We start from the raw sequence: 24,955 nt of genomic DNA on the forward strand, positions 1-24,955 counted from the left end.
ATGCTAATTAAAACATCGAAGAGAAGGTCGAAGGCAGCCCTTTATTCCAAAACTGCCACCTCTTCTTTATGACCCATTTTACAGCACGCCACAGAACACGCACTGTACGGGGAAGGCCGGAATCCCGCGCCACCGCTCCGGACACCACCGCTTCGCCGCCGCCTGCACGCCCCAGCCACCATACGGCCCCGCAGCGCCCCCAACCCCCTAGCACGCATGCGCACGGCTCTGCTGAAAGGAAAGACCTCCCCGCCGCTAGGAGGCGCCGCTTCCCCCTCGGCCGCCTCCCTGCGGTTTGTGGCGTCTCACGGTAGCGTCACTCCCAGCATGCAGCGCGGCCCGCTCCTGCCCCTGCTACCGCTGCCGCCGCTGCTGCCGGGGGGAGAAGATGGCGGAGGGAGGCGCGGCGGATCTGGAGACCCAGCGCACGGACGTGGCCGCGCTGCTCAAAACCGCCCTCCGCAAGGGCGACACCTGGTGAGGCAGGGAGGGAAGGGGGGCTCGGGCTGAGCGACTCGGGCGGTTCCCCCGCCCCCGGCAGGGCTCGCCTGCCGGAGGGACCGACCTCCTTCCCTTCGGCCCTCCTCGCTCTCGAGAGCGGCTCGAACCCCGCGTGCGCCGCGGGCCGCCGGGAGCGGGCGGATGACAGAACGGGGCGTGGGGGGCTGGGGAGAGGGGGGGCGGTGGAGAGCAGCGCCATTCTTCCTCCTCCCCGCCGCTCAGCCCCTTTCCGGAGGGCTCCGACCGCTCTGGGCCGAGCCGAGGCGTTCGGTGTGGGCAGGCACCGAGGTCAGCTCGGTGCGAGGCGGCGGGGGAGGGGAGGTCGGGAGCCAACCCGGCGGGGTGCGGGGCGAGATGGCCGCCCCTCACAATGGGGGCTGCGGGGAGAGCTGCTGGAGCGGGGCCGCGGGAGGAGGGATCTGCTCGGAAGCGTTCCTTCCACCAGCCGGGCTGCAGGGAGGAAGCGGCGCCGGCGTCACCTTCCAGTCCGCGGCCGGGTTGGGCCTTACGTTGAGACTTCGGCTGCGAACGTGTTAATAGGCGATGAGGCAGCCCCCGGAGGTGCAAACAGGCTGTTGTGATTATCTCCTCTGCAGCCGACCTGTGTTTTCGTGGTCCGCGGAAAATATCTCTTAGTGGGCCGTGCGGGTTGTCAGCAGAATGAGCCACGGTTGGGGGGAATTAGGTTAAATAAACACTGTCCTTCTCGTGTGTATTTGGTGATCGGGTAGATGTAGGTGTAGTTCTTGGAGGCTGGCTGGTGTGTTCTGTGTTTTTTTGTTGTTGTTGTTTTTGGTTTTTCTTTTAAAGAAGACAAAAAAAAAGAGGAACCGCCACTCCTTCCACCACCCAACCTCTTCATCTCTCCCCTTGTGAAGTTGTCACCCAAAGACAAAGGCTGAAACCTTAGCTCGGTGAAAATTAAGTATGAATACACAAAAGTAGAGCTTCCCCACCTCATTTCAGCTGTCATCACTCACTGTTCCAGTTCCATAAAAGACTATATTTAACAGTGTTGATACTGCAGCATGTGTCAGAAGCATACATTCTGATGCATTATTCAAATACTGCTGAGTATACGTTCAGTTTTTGGCATATGAACAGACTGCTCTTAAACTGGAAAAGTATAAGCGACTAGAAAAAGGAAATCGATTCATATGGTACTGTTAAAAACGACTGGCAGTAGTACAAGGCTGCTCAGGCTTGTAGTCTTCTAAGGTTTTTTTTTTTCTTTTATGATTCTGTTGGGTACTTCCTGAGTACTAAAAAAAATATCCCAAACGGTTAATGTTATTCAAAATGAAAGTAACTATGAGCAGTTTACGTAATGAGTAAATCAGGACATGTACTGACTGAGCTGAAATTTTTTTTACTACACAAAGTATTTTAACATGGAAAAACCAGTTTAGTGAAATAAGGTTTAAGTTTTCTCTAAAAATAAGAATATTTCACTGTGATTATGACACTAATATTAATCAAGCATTTTAAGGCTGAATGAGCTGTGGCAGAGCCCTATTTACTGTGGCTCATGAACTATTAAACCTAGAAACATAAATGTGTATATAGGTGCGTTGATAGGATTAACACTTAAAGCTAGGTATTTAACTTTAAGGAGTGTGTGGAGTAATTCAGAGATATTTTGGTTCTTGCTTTTTGGTCTTTTGGAGCGTCAGTAAGGAAGCATGGTAGTTTACATGCTCTAAGTCATGACTCAGAATTGCAATTCCATTCATTCACTCAGTAGTAAATTTTGGTGAAAAATGTGAGCCATGCTGTATCAGATTGTTCTGATTGAGCTTCCAAGCACTGTACTTAAACACAGTGCTCTTAAAATGTCCAGCTTAGACAGAAAGACTCTCAAGAATTTAGAGCACAGAGAAAATAAGTCATTTCTAAAGCTTCTGGGGTTTCCTCTTCAGGAAAAAGGAAGAGTAGGGCAAAGAGAGACAAGTCATGTAGTATCTGTAGAGGGCAATTAACTTCTTCAAGTTTACTGCAGAGAGAAAGAAACGAAACTGATTTATATGCAATATTTCAAAAGTTAGATATTAGAAAAGATTTTGTAGAATACACATGTTCAAATATTCCATTTGAACAGACAACTTAATAAGCTGTAAAGTTTGCTACAGTGGATGTTTTTAAGAATACCTGGGGCATAATATGGGTAAAAATATATTGGTTCAGTCGATGGGTGGAAGCAGTGTCTGTCTTCTGCTTGTTCAGTCCTCAGGGGTGGGATTTTGGGCTGATTTGTTCAGGTTACCTTTCCTGCATGCCTTTATGGGCAGTTAATAAAATAAGTGCTTAAATTAGGAAAACCTGCAGGTTATTCCATCTTTCCATTTCTCTTATTTTTCTTAAAAGATGTATTAACTGAACATCAAATTTAAGCTTTTGCAAGCAAGAAAATCCTTAGCTTACTAGTTGCTTTAAATAATTGTAACTACTTTTGTTAATGAATTCAGCACTAAAAACCATACTCTTATTACACAGAACTTGAATTACATGTAATTCTCTCTTGCAGTATTTTCCAAAGAATGCACAGTTTCTGTGTTTCAAAGAGCTATGATTTTGTTCTGAAAGAAAAGAAATGCACAATTCATCTTCTATCTTGCAGTCTTAGGATCTGATATGATTGCTTCTCAGCATTTTGAAATTCTACCATTGGAAAGTGAGAAGAATTTTTAGTATCTGTGAAGATTTTAACCTCTCGGTCAAAAACACAGATTGCTGCGACTGCAGACAAACGTGAACTCAATCAGGGTCCTCCTATATCCACTCTCAGAAAGTGGTTGGTACTCAGAACTGTTGGTATACATCTTTTTTTTTTTTTTTAATTACCATTGAATAATTTGCATGGCCAACTGATCTTAATGTTGTCATTTAATGCCTAGAGCTGCAGTGGTATTCTTGAGAACCTTGCCAAGTATTTCTGTTTTTACTGTGTCACTGGGATACAGTTTTCAGCACTGAAAGTTACAGATACTGGCACAATTTTTCAGAGAGTTGATGAAGGCTCTGCCAGTTCCTGTTTGTGACTTCTTATGTGAATTTTCTGCCTCCTACTGAGAAATAGTATCTTGTCTTTACCTTTAAGACCACTTTCAGCTCTGCTTTCCCTGCAGTTTCTGTTCTGCTGTGGCTGTCTTAGTCAGCAATGTTGCCTCAGTTACTTAAATAAGGCATTACAAATGCTTTCATATTCTTCACTTTCATACCTCTTATGCACATTAGTCCTCCGTGGTCCAAGCTTGAGAGGCCGCAGGTGTCACCTGCCAGTAAGTGGTTCACTTTTGTAATAGGTAACAGTGACTAATAATGACTAACAGCACAATCAGTTCCACCAAATTTCCTCTCTTTTCTCCAGAATTTCCCCTCTGTGCTTCTTTAATGTATTCCTTGCCGTGTTAATTTCTGAGCAGATAGGAACATAAATGATATTTATATTGCTAAAAGCAGTAATCTGGAAAATAATTAGGTTGGTAGAGTGGACAAATAAGGATCAGAAGTTTATTTGGTGTCCAAGGGAACAAATGTAACCCTTAGATGTTTACCTAGGGAATACTATGTAGCAGTACAAAGAAGTACAGTTGTACAAAACCATTCATGCTGTCCAGTTTTGGCTTGACATGTCACAGGAGGTGTTCATCTGGAATGAGCTCAACAATCTCAAATTTTATTAGAGGAGGAGAAACTCTTGCATTACAGAAGAGAACTTAAGAGCTTTTATCTATTTTGATAGTTGAGTGCTGTGCTGGCATACAGAGTGAGAAGACATCTTCTAGTATAAGAAGTTTAAGGCTAGCAGGTAATGACTGGGATTTCTGGCCTTGCTAGCCAACAAATTGTGGTTGTATTCTTCACCTTTTTTTAAGATTGAGATAAATGCATAATCTGTTTGTGACTTTTAAGGCTTGCAAGTTGTTTGTATTCTTCCAGATCTGTCTCTGATACACATCGCTCCTGAAATTCTAGTGATTCCAGAGGGAGTACTGCTGTTATTGTAAAACATACATTTCTGGGAAGGTGAAGGAAATACAATGCAGAAAAATCACAGTGAGAAGTATTGGCTGTTTCTCATTTTTAAGGCTCATAGCTGCCGAAGAGAACAGGTAAAATTTTAAGTGGGCTAAAATCCTTCCCAGTGAATGATATGGAAAGTTCAGTCTTCAAGATTTCTTCCCTCAAAAAAAAGAAAGTAACTATTTTAAAATTGGTTATGGTAAGAACTCATTAGTCTTGATGAGTAGGAATATATGGCTCTACTTGAAAATCCTGAAGTGTCCATCATTGATGATGACCTGGATATTGAAATGCTTATCTATGATAGCCTTTTGTACCAGTGTTTTCCATGTTTGATAATCCATCATTGTGCTGTACATGAATAGAATCTAGATTGAACTTTAATGGAAGATTTACTTGATTTTGCTGACATTGTGGTGAGATGTAATGGACCTGTATACCTCAGTAACATTTGGAATATCTTCAACTTATCAGAAAAAAGTATGATGGTAAACAGGGAACACTATCTCATTGTTCAAAGGCTGGAAGTGACATTTGGGCTCTTTTTCTTTAAAACGAAGCTCAAGTTGCTGAGTTGTTGTTTTTGTTTTTTTTTTACTTCAAGATCTTATAGCTGAAGTTTTATGTTAAGATTTTTTTCTGTGTATGAAGAAGGATGCACCATTTATATGGAGATACACAGAGTGTTCCGAGTTCTCTTGGCAAATTACTTGTGGTTGAAATAAGTAGGTGCAAATTTCTTCTGTTAATTGATGGGGCAGAGTGAGAGTGTGTTAAAGTAAAAGGTGTGTTTGGGTCAGGCTTCAAAATTGGAAGGCAAACATTGATTTAGGAGTTAATATTATTTTTTGTTGAGAAACCTTTAGTTAAATGGAGAATTTATGAATGTATTCGAAGTGCTTGTTTGTGTAATGTTCACAAGGAACTTAAAATCAAAATGCAGTCCATTTGTTATGATTTACTTAGGGGTTTGGGTCAACACTTGGTATATATGAAGTGCTCCTTAGACTATTGCAGCGTGTTATGGGAACAGCATGGGGGTGCTGTAGTGAGAATTGGACTGGCATGATCTAATTATTTGTTGATGGGTTCATTAGTTGATGTGGAAGTATGTTGGAGCATTTACTTCAACAAAGCTTTCATTTCTGAAGAGACTTAAGATTTCTTAAAATTTGAAACTAAATGATATTTTCTGGGCCCCCCAGTACAGGAAGGACGTGGAGCTCTTGGAGTGGGTCCAAAGGAGGGCCGCTAAGATGATCAGCGGAGCACCTCTCCTGTGAGGAAAGACTGAGGGAACCGGGCCTGTTTAGTTTGGAGAAGAGAAGGCTCTGGGGAGACCTCATTGTGGCCTTCCAGTACTTGAAGGAGGGAGAATGGCTGTATTCGAGGGTGGATAGTGATAGGACAAGGGGGAATGGTTTTAAACTGAGACAGGGGAGGTCTAGGTTAGCTATTAGGAGGAAGTTTTTCACACAGGGTGGTGATGCACTGGAACAGGTTGCCCAAGGATGTTGTGGATGCCCCATCCCTGGAGGCATTCAAGGCCAGGCTGGATGTGGCTCTGGGCAGCCTGGTCTGGTGGTTGGTGAACGTGCACATAGCAGGGGGGTTGAAAATAAGTGATCATTGTGGTTCTTTTCAGCCCAGGCCATTCTATGATTTTTTTTTCTTTAATTTTTTTGTGGCTTTACCTTTTTGAATAAAACTATGGTTCAATTTTTCTATAATAAAATAGAATGATTGCATTATTTAATCTTCTGAAAGGAATTTAAATTTTGAAATAATCTGTTAATCACATGTAGTTCATCAAGCAATTTTGGCTGGCCTAACACGAGTATAAACTCATTTTTACCTTTATTATTTTCATAATTGGAATGGTGTAAGAATAAGGATGGGATGCTGTGCCTTTAAGCAGGAGCCCTAATTTGCTTTCAGCAACACAGTTCTACTTTAGATGAAGCAATACCGAAGATATGCACAGTGAGGGTGGGAAAAAAAATTTCAGCCATCTCTCTGGACAATTTGCACAGTTTTGCTGTTGAAAGTGTAATAGTTTGTGTTCATAAGGTAGAATGTCCTAGCAGTAGATGGTGCTGGAATGAGTGTGTCTCTCTGAAGTGTCTCTGTTGCACATTAAGGTTAACTGTTTTGATTTTGAAAGTAAAACCTTTAAAACCTTTAATTCTTTCAATATGTAACTGAGTAATGCATTCAGAATGCTTCTGATGCAAGTGGTAAATAGTGAGATCATTTTGTTCAAACATTTTTCTGTCAATCCATGTGCTGAAGTAAGCAGTGAATCCAGTCATACTTCTCTGATCAGTCGCCACTGCTGAAATGCACCACCAGCCACCTCATTCTGCTCACATCCACTGTTTTGTCTCCTTAAACATTCTGTTAGAGGTGATGAATGTCAATAGGTGCCATTTTTTCTTCATGGAGGAGTTTGGTGCCACACCTCTGCTTCGTGCACGCTTCCATGTCAGACACCATTGTGTCAGAGTGCCCTTCTGCTGCCATCTGTCACACAGCAACAAAATGGAATGGGACATTGGTGGGCGGGTTCAGTCTCTAATGCTATACCAACAACATCTGCCTCTGACGGTATGGGCCAACATATTAAAATAGGAGGCATTACTTTTGGAGCAGCCCTTGTACATGTTATGTTAGCATCGTTCTTTTGTTCTTGTAAGTTAATGTGTGAAGGCTATGAAGTCATCCCTTTTTACTTGCCTAAGTAAGTAAAACTGCAGTTGATCATTCATAAGGATACAGCCTTTATGGTAATTTTAATTGACTGACCTTTTAAGAACATATGTTTGAATATAATGTATGGCTGTCAGCTGGTAATTTTATTTTAACATTTGAATTGGTTTTATGGGACTTAGAGAAGTATTTCTTACTTTTACAGCTGTACTAGGAAATGGTACAGAAAGTATTGAGTACTGTATAGTTTGTAGATGATGCTGTAGGTGCAGTAATTAATGAGAATACAAGCAGGAATCAGACTAAGGCCTGTCACAGAGATCAGCAGTCCTTTTTAAATGCAGGAAAGAATCAACATTTTGTTTCATGGTAACGGACCCAAAGAGCAGTAACACCTACAGCGTTTTCTTAGTGGGTCTGTGCTAGATGAGGATGAAGTAATTGATCTAAACTTCTCCTAGGCATAGATTTAGTGACTTGAATCTCTTCTACTAAAGCAAGTTTGAAATAGTTGTGTTTCACTTTTTCATGTTGGTTTACATTATTTCTAAATAAACCTAAACAAAAGACAAAGTCACATTGCTTTTTCATCCTTTGGTGATGGCACTGAATCTGTGTGGTATGAAAACCTGTTGTGTATCAAAGGGACAAGGAACCTTTCACCAAAATGTACGGTGCTCCATTTGTCACCGTGTGGCTTTTTTCTGTCGTAGTCAGACCAAATTCCAGTTTTCCTGAATACTCTGAAGATGTACTGCACACCTTTGAAATGTTACGTCTGCAGATGTGATGTAGATCTCAATTATTGCAGCTTCTACATGTTCCAGAGGAGCATGAGTTCTGTTGGTATCTGTATCAGTGTATCCAACTGTCTCAATGTTTCCAGTATTATTGAGGTATTTTCAGAACATCTAACATCATATTTCAGTGTAATTCTGAGTTAATCACATATGCATGGTTTGTTTACTTTTAGACAAAGTTTTGGGGCTACTTCAGTGTTTGTTTCTCTACTTCCAACTTCTTGGCTCTAGGTGACTTTAACATAATAAAACTTGGTTATGTTGTTTTAATCTAGCCGGGTTTAGGTGACTGATTTATTTGGAATGCCTGTAAATATCAAACATCTGCTGGTTTAAAGTTAACCTTGGGGTGAGGTTGTACTGGTTTTAAAGGTTTGCCCCTCAAACCAGCATATCTAGAAATCTGTCCCAGCCAGTTCTCTCCATCAATTTCTAGCAAAAGTCCTCCAGGGCCATTTAATCTTGGGATAGGTTGATTAGCTTTTCTTTAGCTGGACTGGTGATGACTATGAGCTAAATTTCTTTCCTGAGTGAAATCTTGATTCCATGAGGTTTAAGTAAGAAACACTACTTTAGAAAATGGTTTTATACAGTGAATATTCCATTGCCTCTTGAGCTTTGTTGAGTTGTGCTGGGACAGCTTTCTCAGTAGGGTGCAAAGTTCAGGAGATTCCCTTGACATTGTATTGGTGTGGAGCTCTTTCCTGTATTAGGTGATAGTAACAAAATTGAAACGTTGTACCAAGCCTAACATGCAGATGTTTTATCTCTCTGTTCTACTGGTGCATGTTACACTATTTTTGTATCTGGGACAGTACATATTCAGTGAAGCATATCTGGTCTCAAGTGCATGCTACAAGTTTTTAATAAGTTTCCCTCTAAAGACTGCTGACATCCATTTAAGAAATGAGGTTTTAGCAGATATGGCATTTTAAGAGGAAAAGATATACCTCAAGGAAACAAAACTACAGGTCTTTTGTTGGTAAATACTTTTGATTTCTGATGGTTGCTTGCATCGTGGATATAACACGGATGAAAAGATAAACTAAGTTGCAGCACTTGTTAAGGTTTGCCTCGTTTTGTGTAGATGAATCAGCAGTCTGCCTTGTCAATCTTGGCAAGAGAGCTGTATTGAGCATCTTCTTAGGATCAGAATGTATTGTCTAATCTTCTGATTTTTTTACTCTCTCCCTTAGTGGTAAGAAGTGGATTTTATTAATGTACTTTATGTTCTTTAACAGATCGATCCCCTAAGCTGCATGACTTATAATTGCGTTTCTTTTTTGCAGTGTAATCTTTAACATGATAAACCCGTCTTGAGTAAAGATGAGGGAGTTGTATTGCATTTGAACACAAATTTCCATTTTTCTTAATCTTATTGGCAAAATGATATTTCATCTGACAAGTTCTTGCAAAGGTAGATTACTGTGTTCCATACTAAATCAAAGCAACTCCTTTTACCCAAGTCAGAATGCCACTGAAGTAAAAGTAACCAATGCTGAGTAAAATGCCTAAGATTTACATAAAACTTGTATGTACATACACATGGGCAGTAATTAACTGTAAGAACTCACAACTGCAATGTCTGTTAGCATTTTCAGAATCTGTTCCTGTATGTGTAATTTCTTGTTTCACGTATCTACTAAAACTTGTTCTGTGCAATGCATGTGTTGTTTCACAGCATTGTCTCACAGTGGTTAGCTGGTCTACTGAATTTGCTCTTGAAAATATCTGGCTGAGAATAAACTCATTACTTGTTTAAATTAAGAAGTCTTAACTATGCTGGTAGATCCTGTGTTGATGAAAGGCTGCTGTCTCTAAATAGAAATTAAATTAATTACCAGACTTCTTATGTAAGTATCCTACTTACCTTTGTTCACAAAGGGCGTTAAGAGTTGAATATTGCAATAATGAATAAGACAGCACTTTCTGACCTATGATTTGTGGTCCGTGAATAGTTCACTCGGCTCTGGTAGGACATCTTCTGAGCCATATCAAATATATAATAATTTCAATCCAAGTTTGAATATTAAGATATGATATGGTGTGCAAGCAGTATGAAGAACCGGCAGTTGACTGTTTGTTCTTTACCTAGGAGGATCATTTTAGTAGGATTTTTCTATTTTAAAATTACTACATGAGGTTAGCCATATAGTACTTCATACAAGCTGTATTAACCAAAGTATTAGGCTTTGTCCTTGAGTGCACAAAAATTACGTGATCTTCCCTTCTTTAATCTTTTTATTGCTCTTCAGTAGAATGTATCTTGCAAGAAATGCATGAAGCCAATTATTTGTCTGCAATGGTCAGTTTTACTTGTGCCTTATAAATATTAACTTATTTTTTAACATTTGTAGAATTCAATCTTAAGAGTAGTGCTTCGCACCAGTTAAGTTCTTTATTTCATTAATTAATCATTGCTTCTTTGTTCGTATGTCCAAAATACACTAACCAATTCACTTCATTGTGAATTCAAGAGAGGAAGAATGAAAGAAAATCAAAATAATTTGAGTTTCATATTATTGGCATTCATGCGTTCTTCATTTTACTTTTCTACCTCAAATTAGTGGACAGATTTTGTTCAGATAATCTCAGATTTCAAGTGATAATTTTTAAGATGTGTTTGTCCTGTAGTGGTTTTCTTTGCAGGCAAAAAGCTTGACTCTATTGTTTAGTTCTTATCATGTTTACATTCTTGCATGATTTACAGATAGCTTTTCAACTTTTTATGCCAGAGACATTAATCTCTTATCTGTGCGTGTAAAAACAAGTTTTGTAGATTGTAATAGAAGTGATAAAAGATCTTGTGCTTTTGTGTTAGGAAACAGAAATGTTTTCAGTAAGGAGATCTGTCAAGAAACACTTCAGAGAAGAAACTGGTCAGTAGCGAAATTCATTAATTATATGTGAAAAAATAAAAGTAGATGAAGCGTTGAGTTGGTGAATGTTCAAAGTGAATCCCCAGCTGTCCTGCATATATCCCAAAACCAAAATTTCCATTACTCACAAAGTTATTGGCATGATCATCTAGTGCAAAGCATTTGGAAAAGCAATATGGTTCTACAGGAACTGTGGACTACCTATTGTTTTAATTAATGCCAATGTGATAATTTCCCTTGTCTGTAAAATTATAGCTTTCATTTCTTAAGTACCACTGTTTCATTTAAATTTAGATTAAGAAAGTAGAGGCCACAGGGTTAGGGGACAAGGCTGGTGGGTTTGGTAAGAGAATGGGTGCCTGAGGGTGACTGCGTTCCTGACCACACACATTTGTGGCTGTTATTGAATGGCTGTGGACAACCATGGGCAGAGGAGGACAAAGGTGAGAATGCTGTTGGCCTTTAGCATTTCTTAAGACTGAAAACTTTCTGTATAAAGCAAAAGGTGAAGGCATGTAACGGTAATCAAATTCAGTATCCCTTTCTCCACTTATTAAAGAGAAGTGACTCAAATATAAAAAGAATCTTATAAAAGGAATTGGGATTTGTATAGACAGAGTGAAGAAACTGAGTTTTTGCTAATGTAAGAAGAGCTGCTGCTGGTTGGACTTAAAGTCAGGCAAATGCCAGTGATTTGGTAGTATTAACATCAGCTTTTTCTTTTACCCTCGGTCTGCAAGGACAGTTATCTTTAATATCCGACTATATTCAATAATATGTATACTCTGTAGAGTAAAATCTCTCTAACATAATCGTACCAATTCAGTCTTTCATGGTAGGATGCAGTGTCTGTTTTTTCTCTTCCAGAAAACAGAAGATAATACTCATTCGATTGCAGTGGTTAGTTTGGTGAAAACTTGTCTGCAATGCATCTGATTTTCTTTTAGTAATTTTCAAGTGGACTATCTTTGTGGGTTTCCCTAAATTTTCATATTCATGCGTTAATTAAATTTGGAAAGCTAAATTGCCTGATGCAAACTTCTGTCCACTCTCTTTTCTTTTCCCTTCTCATTTCTGATAATAGATAAATACCTTGTGCATTAATTTGATAGAGAATCTTTTAGAGAATAAATCATAAGAGCCTTCTGAGCCTTCTCTTCTGACTCCATACCTCCAAAAAAATTATTGTATTCCTTGTCTACAAAGCCATATTTGAAGATATCTGCTTGTGGCTATTGATTTTAAGAAAAGGAGCTACTTACATCTGTATATATGTTGTATATATCAGATATCTGAGGTCTGATTTAAATCTAATATTTAGATTTAGTTTTTCCTCCTTATATTGCAGTACTGCATGGGAGGAATTTATGATAGTAAAAATATGTTTGAAAGCTTCTAGTAACAAAAATAACCCATTCTTAGAGCTTATGCAGGAGTTGTTATTGCTTCACTTCTTATGTCTGTTGCATAATGGCAACCATGAGTTTTGGGGGGTTTTGTGTTTTGAAATTTCTTTGCTTTCATCTGATATTTAAAAAACATAATCACACTTTTTTATTGTTTTATTTTAATATGCTAATAGAAACTTTTTTATTATGTATGGATAGTCACATGATATACCTGTTCTCAAAAACTTGCTAGTTTTGGTAGTAGAAGCTGATTCTCATTTAATTTTGCAAGTTTGAGGATTCTGGTTACTTAGGTATTGCTGCCGTGATCATTAAATCTGGCATGGCATTATTGGAACATGAAAGGGTAAGTTCAGCAGAAGTCTTAGACTTCCTATTTCCATGTGTTGCAAAATGAGTTCTACTGTACATGGAGAATGGTGCAATTGGAAGGCACCTTGAACCCCGTGCCATGGGCAGGGACACGTTCTCTAGACCAGGTTGCTCAAAGCCCCATCCAACCTGGCCTTGATCACCTCCAGGGATAGGGCATCCACACTCTGGGCAGTCTGACCCATTCCAGTTCCTCACCATTCTCATAGAGAAATGTCTAAATCTAATTTCTTTTAATTTTAAACCACTACTCCTTGTCCTACCACTTCTTTTCCTGAAAGAGTCCCTCCAGTTTTCCTCTAGACTCCCTATAGGTACTGAAAGGCTGCAGGGAGGTCTCCTAGAGCCTTCTTTTCTCCAAGCTGAATAACTCCAGCTCCCTCAGTCTTTCTTCACAACAGAGGTGGTCCAGCCCTGTGAACATCCTCATGGCTTCCCTCTGGGCTCACTCCAGCAGCTCCTTGTTCTTCTTATGCTGAGAACCACAGAGCTAGACATGATACTCCAAATGGGACCTCACATGGGCAGAGCAGAGGCAGACAGTCCCCTTCCCTGCCCTGCTGGCCTCTTCTGTTTTGATGCAGCCCAGGATACAGTTGGTCTTCCGGGCTGCTGGCTCGTGAAAAGCTTTTGATCCACTAGAACCCCTAAGTCTTCTCAGCAGGGCTGAGAAGCCCTTAGTCTCCCTTAGTCTCTCTTTCCTTTAGTCTCTCTACCCTTTCATGTTCCAATAATGCCATACCAGATTTAATGATCACGGCAGCAATACCTAAGTAACCAGAATCCTCAAACTTGCAAAATTAAATGAGAATCAGCTTCTACTACCAAAACTAGCAAGTTTTTCTGCTCATCACTCAGCCTGTGTTTTTGGAAGCTCACTGTTTTGTTAGCTAGTTCTAATTGCTTTGCTGAACAGCACGAACAACTGAACAGTCAAGCAATCAAAGCGTTCTAACAGAATGATTTTGATTTTTGAATTGTGACGTTTGTGGAACTGGAACTAACTCAGATTTATAGTAGATAAATTTTACCTTTCTTCAGCATTTATAACATTTCAATTTATGTATTTGTATAAGGCTACATTTTTCTTTTTACTTATTATCTTCAGTGTAGCTTAGCTTTGGATTATCTTGTTTCCTTTTGCATTCTAAGTGTATTGTACGCAAAACATGTCAAGAAAAGTCTGCCACAAAAGTGAACTAACCAGTGCTGGGGCAGGCTTCTTTAGGATTATCTAGTATTGCAAAATCACGATGAAAAATATCCTGTCATGCTGGAGCAGGACTTCAGCCATGCTGATTCATGACCAGTTTGATGGCATGCAGTGTGTACAAAACAGCCATTAGGTCACTGTCCTTTCTGAGCTTGGTAAGAGTAGAAAGGGACATCACTGCAACAAAATAAGTTACATTCATATATCCCTAGTATTTGAAACTAGGCTTTTTTTCTTTTTTTTTGTCTTTTTTTTCTTTTTTAAGTTGTTCAAAAAACAGTTTGAGACTTTTGTCAGACTGCTTTGCTAAATGTCTAAAATTACAGAAAGAAATCATGGTTTGCAAGTAGGAGGAGGAGTGCTTAACAACTTCAGAAGAGGTAGCAAATCATAGTCGGGATGACATCTGAACAGTAGTAAGAGGCTGTGTTGGGAGAATAGGAACAAGACCAACTGTGAAGTGGTGGAGGTACCTGCTACAGAGTATGGCTAGCATTGAGAGATTAAGGGAGAAATTTGGTCTTTAACCAAGTTCTTATACTGTTAGTCTTGTCTCAGCTGTCACAGAAACACATCTCTCCCTCAGCTATTTATATTGTTTTTGCACATGGTAATTACAAACTACGGCTGTGGTTCCTAATTATTCCTAATGCTAGGAATCATTTGTTCACAGACTTATTATTACTGTTGATGTAATGGTATTTTGAATCAAGACTGTTTACTGTGCGAGAGTTAGGATGCTGTTGTCACGGATGTTGTGAAGTTGCCTTTGGGACCTTGATGTTTGATGCTATAGAGGGAATACAGGGGAAGTAAGCATCCAAAAGCCTGTGGTGATCTCATATACTGCTCTCTAATGTCTCCTTACTTTCCAAAGGATTTCTCTCTATAAATTCATATGCTTAAGGAGTACATTTTGTAGAAACTGAAAAGCTGGGACTTACTGAGAAGCGAATCTGATAAGCTGAGTACAAAGGATTGCTCTTTGAAGTAGTAATTTGTCCTTTGCCTAAGGATCACCAGCAGTGCTGTTGGAGGCTGTCTTCAGGCTTCATCTGAGTGTGTAAGGGAGAAGAACTAGACTTATTTCTTCAAGTCAGGACTTAGTTTAGGTTTGCTAATTATTGTAACTACAGATTTAAGGTTCTGTTAATGTATTTTTTTAAAATCTTTACAGTAATATGTGTACCTACTCAAGCAATGTTTTTGTTCATAACCAACTTCTTTCATCAGAAGATCTGTGGGTATAGATGTTTTAATGGTGGGTTCTTCCATGCTATTTGTGAGTAACTCCAGCAAGATGAATGCATAATAAAGCTATGTGTATTAGCAGAATGCAACTTGAATCACCAGGAAGAGTTTTGAAATATCTTGAAACTTCAGTGGGATATTATTTATATGCTGCAAATAGGAGCTTGGTAGTCTCATATTGGACTTTTCCAGAGAAAACAGTGGAGATTACCTATGATCTTAATTTTGTTGTAGCCTTTCATCCTGCTAACTGTATTATGGCATGTAGTAGGTTACTAGCAGAAGAGTTGGTATAGAGAACAAATGAGAAGTTGGGTACTTCTAGAAAGAGGAAATAACAAAAGTGGAGTAATCAAGAAAAGAAATCAGGATCTCTGAACAAATTTGTTATCTTAAATTTTGGATGGAAAGATGGAAGATGTAGATATCACTGGACTGGCAATAGTTTAACCGGGGAAGAAATACTGCGAAGCTGAGTTTATAGACATTCCTTAAATGGAAGCGTGAAGCTGCCAGTTACATGTAGCGGGAACATCCAGTACTGCCCCAAAAGCAATACAGCTCCTGTATGTGTTGATGTTGACTCAAAGGAAGAAAACACTTAGACACTCAGGTTCTTGACAGGGCATCAGAGTTCTAGAGTTTTTGAGCATGCATGTGAATGTTATAAATAAAAGTACAGCAGGAAAAAAAAACTTCAGTGAGGTTTCTCTCTCATTTGTTAAAAGGCTCATTTCAAAGGTATAGTTTGAATCTTTTGAGTTCACAAACTGAGAAAGGAATTAAACCTGATGATTTTTCATGCGAAGTAGGAAAATGTCTTTGAAACTTGCCATTCTTCAACTTCTGGTATGCTGTATTAACAGGCTATTGACAGGAATTGTCTCTCTAAAATCAAAATATACTTTGTGACTTATTTTCTCAATTACATTAAAATACTCTAACCTTGCTTTAGACTTTGCCAATAATGAAATTATTTGTCTTTTTCCATTTAAGGTATCTTGTGGATAGTCGTTGGTTCAAACAGTGGAAAAAATATGTTGGTTTCGACAGCTGGGACAAATATCAAATGGGAGATCAGAATGTGTACCCTGGTCCTATTGATAATTCTGGACTTCTCAAAGGTAACTGCTTCTGACTGTATAGTAAGCAAATAATACTCAGATTGTCAGATTGTTCATCTTTCGTAGTTGAAATGCAGTTCATCATTTATGAAGGTAAGCATGTTGCTGTTTTCAGATAGTGAGTAAGGAATTGGATCAGCTTTCCCTACTGAAATACAATTTAAAAACAAAATTACTGTAACACCTTTGCAGTGGTAGCAAATATTTAATAATGCACAAATTCATATTTTATTATGATAGCTTGGAAATATGTTGGTGGATGAAATTTGGTCAAGCTGACAAATAGCCAGCCTTAGTTAACCAAGATTATTTTAGCTTAAATTGGTTGGGATTAGATAACATTCTTAAATTGAAATCTAAAATTTCTTTTTTTGTAAATAATTCTGGAACAATGCAGGAAAATATATGATTTAGTGACAATATAAAGTATTCTGAAATGATACAGGGTATTTTCCTAATGCTTTATAGTGTTCTAAGTATGGTTAAACTCTGTCTGTGTTTTAATTACAAAGTTCTGACTGACTTTTGCTGTACTGTATTCGGATTTGAAGAGACAGCTCTCAAAATACTTTCTCACATATATATTTTTTAAATAATCCTTAGGTTAAATTTTATATTTAATGTTCAGCATTAAAATACCATTAAAACTATAATTTCTTTTACACAACATGCAAAATCTAGTGGATATAAAAATCTAACATAATTGGTCTTCATCTTTGTAGGCACAGAAAATATAGTACTATGTAATTTATGTATAGCAGTGCAGATGTTTTTATAATTTTATGGGGTTTACAATGAACTATGACTTCAAAACTTTGCAACTGTAATTTAATTCTTACTATTTCAAATGTTATTATTGTCTATTTTTTTTGATAGGCTTGTTAAGTTGCACTAGTTGTCACTGAGTGCATGTTTCTGACAGTAGTATCAGTGCCTTTGAGAAGATGTTGCATTGTCATACATATATATATATGCTCTCTTCTACCCACAAACTTTACTCCGCATGGATGACATTTTGTTTTCTAAGATGTGAGAATCTAGATCTTCTATACATTCTTGTAGTAAATCTTGTGGCGAGGCAGGCATGTTCAGATGACATTCTCAGTTGAAATCAGATACAGCAACATCCTTTTTATGCCTCAGAGAGGCAGCAACAGCTTATTCTTTCTTCTGTGTCAAACCACATTAAAAAATATGGGTCATTTCCAGGTGCACAACAGCACTGTGCTGGATTATTGGTAATTTTCTTAATCTATACATGTGTTCAGATGATTTAAATTTTCTGTAAATATTAAGTCTGTGTTAGGGTTAGACATGTAAATCCAAAATCATGTTAACCATTTTGATAAAAAATCATGAAAAACTTTTTTCTTAGTATCATTTTGATGCTGCTCACACACTTTTATGAACTTCATTGTTCGGTTATGTATGGTTCTAAAACAGTGGCTCTGTATTGGCAGCACAACAACAATTATTATTTCTAGCATTTGCTAGCTAGAGCAGAGTACTAGAGTGGGAAGTAAATAACAGATTTATTGACATTGCAACATAGAAGTCTATTTTTATGTAACCTGATTTCAATAGATTAAACAGTATCAGACAACTTCTTGTTTGTAGTAGGTCTTCGATCTTTGCCGTCACTATGGATGGAGGAAAATTTAATAAAAGGCAGCTGAAATCATACAGTGCTGTTGAGAATTTAAGATCCTGAAGAGTTTTGAAGTAATTAGGAGCAAACCAGTTAAGCTAAGAGAATTTTTGAAGCTTGTGATTTTTCTTGCTACAATTGCAACAAGTACTTTGGCTGGACTTCATTCTCCCCTGTTCTAAAATACTATTTCTAAGAACAAGCTGTCTGCATTTTAGAGGGTGTTGTTGCTGTGTTCTCTTTGTTTAGCTCTTCCTACTAGATCATTTGTGATTTTTATTGGAGAAAAATGCATGCAAACCATACTACAGCCTCTGCTACACCAAGTCATCTCTTTTTTGGATAGATTACATATTATCAAAACTGTATGCTTTTGTCATCTCTGAATTGGTAGCAACAAATAACACACGTTCACAGTTCATGCATTTTATCTGCTATGCTTCATTCACATGTGAAGGCTTTTAGATAGAGGGAGAAGAGGTAGTTGACACCAGTGATAAGCTAATAGCAGTAAAGGATCACTTTGCATCCTTTTCCCATGTCTTCACCATACTGGTGATTAAAGCAAAAAAGCACTGCTTTTTCTATCAATCTCTCACAAACTCCTTATGATAACTGAAGATACAGTAAATATTGAAGAGGAGGGAGATTCCGAAAGTCTTGGTAAGCTGGAATCTTCTTTATTCCTCCCACGTGGAAGGAAACACATCCCTTAAACATCTCTTATATGTTCTTAATGTGTTGGTTTCCTGTGGAAAAGGGAATATGTTAAAACATACTTTATTAAATATTTACACACAAAAATAGTTAATACTCAAGGGCCAATCAGATGAGGTGCAAAGGAAGTTCTTAAGCGCTTTTCATGTGTATGATACTAAGATCTGTATTCTTTTCGTTGCAGAAAGGTATAACAATATTCATTTTTCTTAGAAATATTACTTAAAAAAACTTTCCAAGAGAAAGGCCAGTACTTGAAGCATTTTGATGTTATTTTGCCTTTCTTTTCTTCTCAGTTTTAATTGTGTATTTTCAATAGTTTATTCAGATAAGATAATGAAAATATATAAACTGTATACTTCTTACAGTCTGTTCTTCATACATATCTTCATACATAATTAAGCTTGTTATCATGCATTGTTCTTTGGAGTTCCATGTGTGGTCTCTCTGTTTGATCTTTCCCTGTATAGGGAATTGTTTACTGCCCTGTAGCTTTGTACTTCCAACTGGAAAGAAAACTGCTGTAGTTGTCTGAGACTTGCAGTGGTTCAGATCTGAAATTACTTCTTACACATACAGGATAGCTGCTGTGTTACTACTGTAATAAAAATTGAATGTAAGCTAAAGGCGGGCTTCTTTATGTAAGAGGTAGCCAAGCTGTATTTCTTTCAAGTCCTGCCTCTTTGTCCCTGTGAAGAATTTGACAGGGACAGTATTTCCAGAGTACATCGGATTCTTTAAGTGGGAGAATTGTACCATGCTGTTTTCCCAAGTTATCATTGAGTGAATGATTTCGAAGTTTGTCTTGATCTACTCTAGCTACCCATTCCTTCCTTTTTAGTCAAGGATGTGGCAGTAGTGTGAAATGAAAATATTCGTAGTGATTTGAGTGCAAAGTGAGTGGGAAAACAGATTCTGTGAAAGCTGTGCATGATAACAAGGTAGGTGCTCATGATTGGATGTGGTGTTTTCATCAGGGTTCACAAGAGCAGGAATTCTGTTGTAATAATTACAACTTGCCTAGTTTTTAAATAATTTTGCTTTGGACTCAGAAAATACCGTTTGCTATTTACATGAAAAATGTTTCTTTTCAGCTAACAGAACTACTATATTGAAGTAAAAATATTGTTCTCTTACAGATGGTGATTCCCAGTCTCTCAAAGAACATCTCATTGATGAGCTGGATTACATCCTGTTGCCCACTGAAGGCTGGAATAGGCTAGTTAGCTGGTACACGCTAATGGAAGGTCAAGAACCAATAGCACGCAAGGTACTCTTAAATTTCCCTCTGGGATGAATATGATTCAAATATAGTCCTGCAAATATGTAGGAGTTCCACAGAAGTTCGTTAGAAATTGATTTTATTAGAAAGTTTTAAGTCTTGGTCCATTATGACTTCATATACAAATTCTACTTTGACTGCCTAGTTTTTATTCAGATTTAGAGACTCAAGTTTTGAAAACTGAGAAACAATGAAATAGTTCAGTTCTGGAGATAAGCCCTCTAATTTTTATGGAAGATCTTGCTTTAGAAGCTTTCAAGTCTATTAATGTAAATGATTTTGAAATTAAATATAAAATCTAAAAAATACATTGACTGTATCAGTGAAAAATCCAGTTCTGATAGTGTTAATGCTTGTGGAGTAATTTGATAGTTTCTTTCCTGATGAGTATAATCTCTGTATAGCAACTTGTTGGGGTAGTATTTTTTCTTCAAGACAAAAAAACTTACCTGAACATAGAAAGTCCCTGGTACAGTGGATACTGTGACCCTCTATCACTATCAAACTTGTAAAAATTAACATATTTGACTGTTTGCTCCAGAACATACCATCCTTACTGTTAAGGCGATACAATATTTTACCAGTTTATTGATGAGATGGATAGTTTTGTTTCTTAGGATTTTCAGAATAGTGATCAAAGTTGCATCCTTACTGTAATAAATTACTAAGTTTTAAAATACATTTAGACATATTTATAAGAGTGGTCAGGCACTGGAATGGGCTGCCCAGGGAGATGGTGGAGTCACCAACCCTGGAGGTGTTCAAGGGAATTTGTTGAAGGGGACATGGTTTAGTGAGAACTATTGGTGATGGGTGGATGGTTGGACTGGACGATCTTGTAGGTCTTTTCCAACCTTGGTGATTCTGTGATATTTGTCATTTCTAAATTGATCATTAGGACATTTTTTTTTTTTCTATAACACAGCTCTTTATTTTAATTTCTTAAAAGTTATAAGAAACTGTTATAATTAGAATGCGGGTTTTGGTGTAACGCAGTTTTTTTTTTTTTCCTCCTGTGACATCAGTGTAGTCTAAGTACATGCTGACCACTTTATTGAAGAGACAGATAAAGCTATAGAATGAATTTTATGTCTTCAAGGTCCATTTGGTCAGCAAGGGAAGTTTGTTTTAACATTCCCATTGGTTCTTTAAGAGGTATTCTATTTTACAGAGACACAGCTGGTATGTCTTGCCTATCTAGTCCTGTGAAAGCTGAAATCTGTTATAATATCTTTTCTTTAATGATACGTATTATCAACTTGTTACTGTTGTTCCTGAGGATACGTTTCAGTAAAATGAATACTCTTGCATTATCATGGTAAAGGTTCTTTGTAATTTTTTGGCCTTTAAGAGGAAATAGGAGGAGAGAGAAATTAATGAAAGTAGCTTGCCTTGTATTTGGAAGAGAATGACTGGAAAAATACGTGCAGTGTAATGAGTGGCCAGGTAAACTGGCATAGATTAATTACCTTCTGCCAATATGAGCAGTACTTGTCATCTGAGATACACGTTCCAGTTCAGGTGAATGAGTTTTTCACTGCGATGCTTTTCCCATTTTGTTCATGGGTCTTTCTCCTCTCTGTATTAATGTGTTAGTTGTTTTTGTTTTTGCATACTAGTGGTGTGATGCTTTTCTTTGATACAGCAACTTTTTGAGGGTGGAGAGAAGGATGAAGAAGGGTGTTTTTTCAGATGTGAATCTAAGTTTATATATTTAATTAATATACTTATATATTTAAATTGATATGCTGTTGTACTTGTTCTCAGTCAAATAACTTTATGAATTTGTTGTAGCATATGATAATACAACTACTACATTGTCTTTTTTTTTTTCTCAGAAATGTCTTACCCACACTGCTCAGTTTTGTTTACTACAACTATTTTGTTATTACTCTAGCAGCTGAAAATCCTAGTAAGCTGCTGAAGTAAAGACATTTTTATTTAAATGTCATGGCTGGAAGTCATAACTGTGGCAAACAACTGAACTACAATGGAAATCTTAACTCATTTTTTGTTCCTATGGCACGTGCATACAAGTTATATTTGTACAGTAGATAGCAGATCTCTCCTAGCAAGTAGCTGATGGCTTTTTTTTTTTAACCATATTTGTCAGATGTATCACATAACAGGGTGATGGTTATTTTGGGAACAGTCTACATGACTAAGTACTGCAGTTACACTTTGGAAGATCAAAGGGAAAAACATTTAAGAGGTGACCCTGATAATTTTTTTTTACATTTTTACTTAAAAAAAAAAAAATAAATCCTGTACTTTACTAATTTGTAATAGGAGTTACAAAGTGAACCTATAATAAACAGCTGTAATGAGTAGCTGGAATTTCAAATGAATGTATTCATTACCAGAGCATAGCTGGAAGATTTGTGGTTCTACTTTAAATGTAAGATCTATTTAAAAGTCACATATGTGAAATTTAGAATTTAGTAATGTGTATTGTTTTTGATAAGTATTTGTTAACTGTGAAACCTAGTCCTTCATGTTTTGAAGAGACAGCATACATTGAATGTGTCCTGAGGTTATTATTTCTTTTTAAGTAACTTTTGGTGCTTTTAACCTTCTGTTTAAGCATCTTATCTTGGGATTAAGCATCCCTGTTTGTGATTTGCACTGTACTTAAAGCTTTGAAAGTCATGGTGTTAATAAACACAGATAAGGTATAATCTTGTGAGGAAAATTTCTACTTTTTTAAAAAAGTAGATTTCTAAAAAGTTGCAGGAGAATTTTAGTCTTAGTTTTTGGCATTTATTAAGTGTCCTATTCTCTTTGAACCTCGGTTTCTTGAAAAAGTCTCAAAACTATTTTGAACTGTGTATGCATAAATGTACTTGGACTAATACTTGATGCCAATCTGTTTTTCAGGTTGTTGAACAGGGTATGTTTGTAAAGCACTGCAAAGTAGAAGTATATCTGACAGAATTAAAGCTTTGTGAAAATGGAAATATGAACAATGTTGTCACACGAAGATTTAGTAAAGCTGATACAATAGGTATGCACAAGGATTCTGAACAATGTATGATTGTTTAAATTGTATTTAGTAGTGAATTCTGAATAAATCTATGTAAAATGATAAATGGGCATTGTAATGTTTACAAAGGATGGGACTAGTCTTGTTTGGATTGAAATTAGAAATTGAACAATTTAGAATGTTTAGGATTATCAGTAAATTTAAAAAAAAAAAAACCTTTTAATTTATTATCTAAGTATCTGGGTTATTTTGTTATTTCTATAGATTTGCACTTTCCAGAAAGTGAACAGTATGACGATGCTTTTTGCTATCCTTATTATATGCCATACTGCTTTTGATGGCTTTTGTTGTGTAAGAAATACCGTTTTTTTCATGTCCTTCCATTGATGTCTTTTTTCATTCAATTTTAATTTAATACATAAAAGGGTATATTACAGAGCACAAGAACAAATTAATTCATAAATCTAATACCTAAAGCTGATGTACAAAGGTAACCGTTGGGCTGTGAGTTGGCAGGCCAGGCACATTCTCTAAAGTAATTAAATCTTCTATTATATTCAGATCTCGTAGTTATTCATAGTTATTTTGCCTGTTCTTTAAACATTATGTCATTTCTGTCCCTGAATATAACATGCACAAAGATTTTATTGATCACATAACCCAAGTTTTTGGTGTATTTGTACATGTGTATCTGGGGTAAGATTCTTACAGTGAGTTGAATTTGTGCAATTAGAATTGTGGTTTAGACCAAGGACATAAAGTCAAGTCCAACCATTACCTTTCATTGCTTGACAGCAGAGCTGACCTTTTCAGATTTTACTTGCAGCGACTTATATGTAGTATTTTGCAGAATGCGTACCATAAAAACAGAATGATTTTTCCGTGTTAGATTTTAATCTTAAAGTTAAATGGATAATCAGCTGCTTGTAATGGAATAAAAACTTAGGAGTTGTGAAATCTGTCCTTGAAACAAGGCTTCAGTGTTGTATGTTAATTGCCCTTCTTGGGACCTGTACTAACTTGGCAAGGTGTATCTCTTTAGTCACTAAGCAAAACTAGTAGCTTTGATAAACCAATTTAATGTTATTCAAAATACCAAATTCAAGCTATTTTTAGCCATATTGAATTAAATTGTATCATTGGAATTATAGATTATATATAAATTTCTGTTTTTTCTTTCTCTAATCAGATGCAGAATGAATGTTACTTGGATATACATTCATTTTTATTCTTAGCGTAGAAATAATGATAATTATGAGAACGTTCTCGTGAAAGGTAATAAGAAGCAGACTCACTGGCAACCCCATTCTGGACACTGGCCTTAATTGTTTTTCTGAGGTGTGAACAAGATTCTCTTGGAAGCCTTGAAAACATGTTCTTTCTGAAGCTAAATCTTCTTATGCAGAACAGCAAATTGTGCCATCGTAGCCAGGACATCCAAAAGAGTTTACGTGTCAGAAAAAGAGCTGGAAAAGTAGATATCTTTTTTGAGTGAAAGAATAACTGATTCCTGGAATTTTTCTCTTATCATCCCTTCAGTCAGTATGAATTCCACTGAGGTGAATGGACGTAACGTACTTAGATCCATTCAAGAAGTTTTAATGTATCTACCCGTTATCATTACTTACAGTATTTGTTACCCTCAGGAGGACAGGACAAGACCTTCCTTAATTTAAATATGCAGAGGAGGTTTTAGAGAACAGTAACTACTCTAAGCGTCATCTAATATTCACTAACCAGTGTTCAAATATGTGTTATTCCTGAAATTCCTTTGCTTTTCTGCACAAGTAGAAACTAAGATAAGTTAGTTTGAGGTAAAGAAAAGAAATAGTTATAGAGGATATATCTGATAATGACAGAATACACAATATGCCTCAGACTGTGCATGTTTAGATATATTGTGTTCATATTTATACTTGAACAGGCACAATGATATTAGAATATAAGTCAGTAATTCAGTGATAGTTGGTGAAGGCGCAGGGATTAGGATTTTAAAATCAGAATTGTTTAAGCTCTTGAGAAATTATATAAAAAAAACACCTTA

At 37.2% G+C, this 24,955-nt stretch overlaps 1 protein-coding gene across 4 annotated transcripts in view; it reads left to right on the forward strand.

Moving 5' to 3' along the window:
- The first annotated feature begins 317 nt into the window (after positions 1 to 317).
- The window catches only part of USP15 (ubiquitin specific peptidase 15), a 64,273-nt gene continuing 39,635 nt past the window's right edge, over positions 318 to 24,955 (forward strand). For 2 of the 4 annotated variants that reach the window (XM_003202039.4, XM_019612954.2), the window contains exons 1-4: positions 320 to 477; positions 16,154 to 16,281; positions 19,786 to 19,916; positions 22,806 to 22,932. In XM_003202039.4, the coding sequence (XP_003202087.1) occupies positions 389 to 477; positions 16,154 to 16,281; positions 19,786 to 19,916; positions 22,806 to 22,932 (475 nt within the window). In that variant the 5' untranslated portion in view covers positions 320 to 388. Of the gene's footprint in view, positions 478 to 16,153; positions 16,282 to 19,785; positions 19,917 to 22,064; positions 22,141 to 22,805; positions 22,933 to 24,955 lie in introns of those variants that run through there. The other 2 variants (XM_031553478.1, XM_010707672.3) reach the window with 2 other exon arrangements.

The sequence above is a fragment of the Meleagris gallopavo genome, chromosome 1 (genome assembly GCF_000146605.3).
Source record: "Meleagris gallopavo isolate NT-WF06-2002-E0010 breed Aviagen turkey brand Nicholas breeding stock chromosome 1, Turkey_5.1, whole genome shotgun sequence".
NCBI classification, from domain to species: Eukaryota; Metazoa; Chordata; class Aves; order Galliformes; family Phasianidae; genus Meleagris; species Meleagris gallopavo.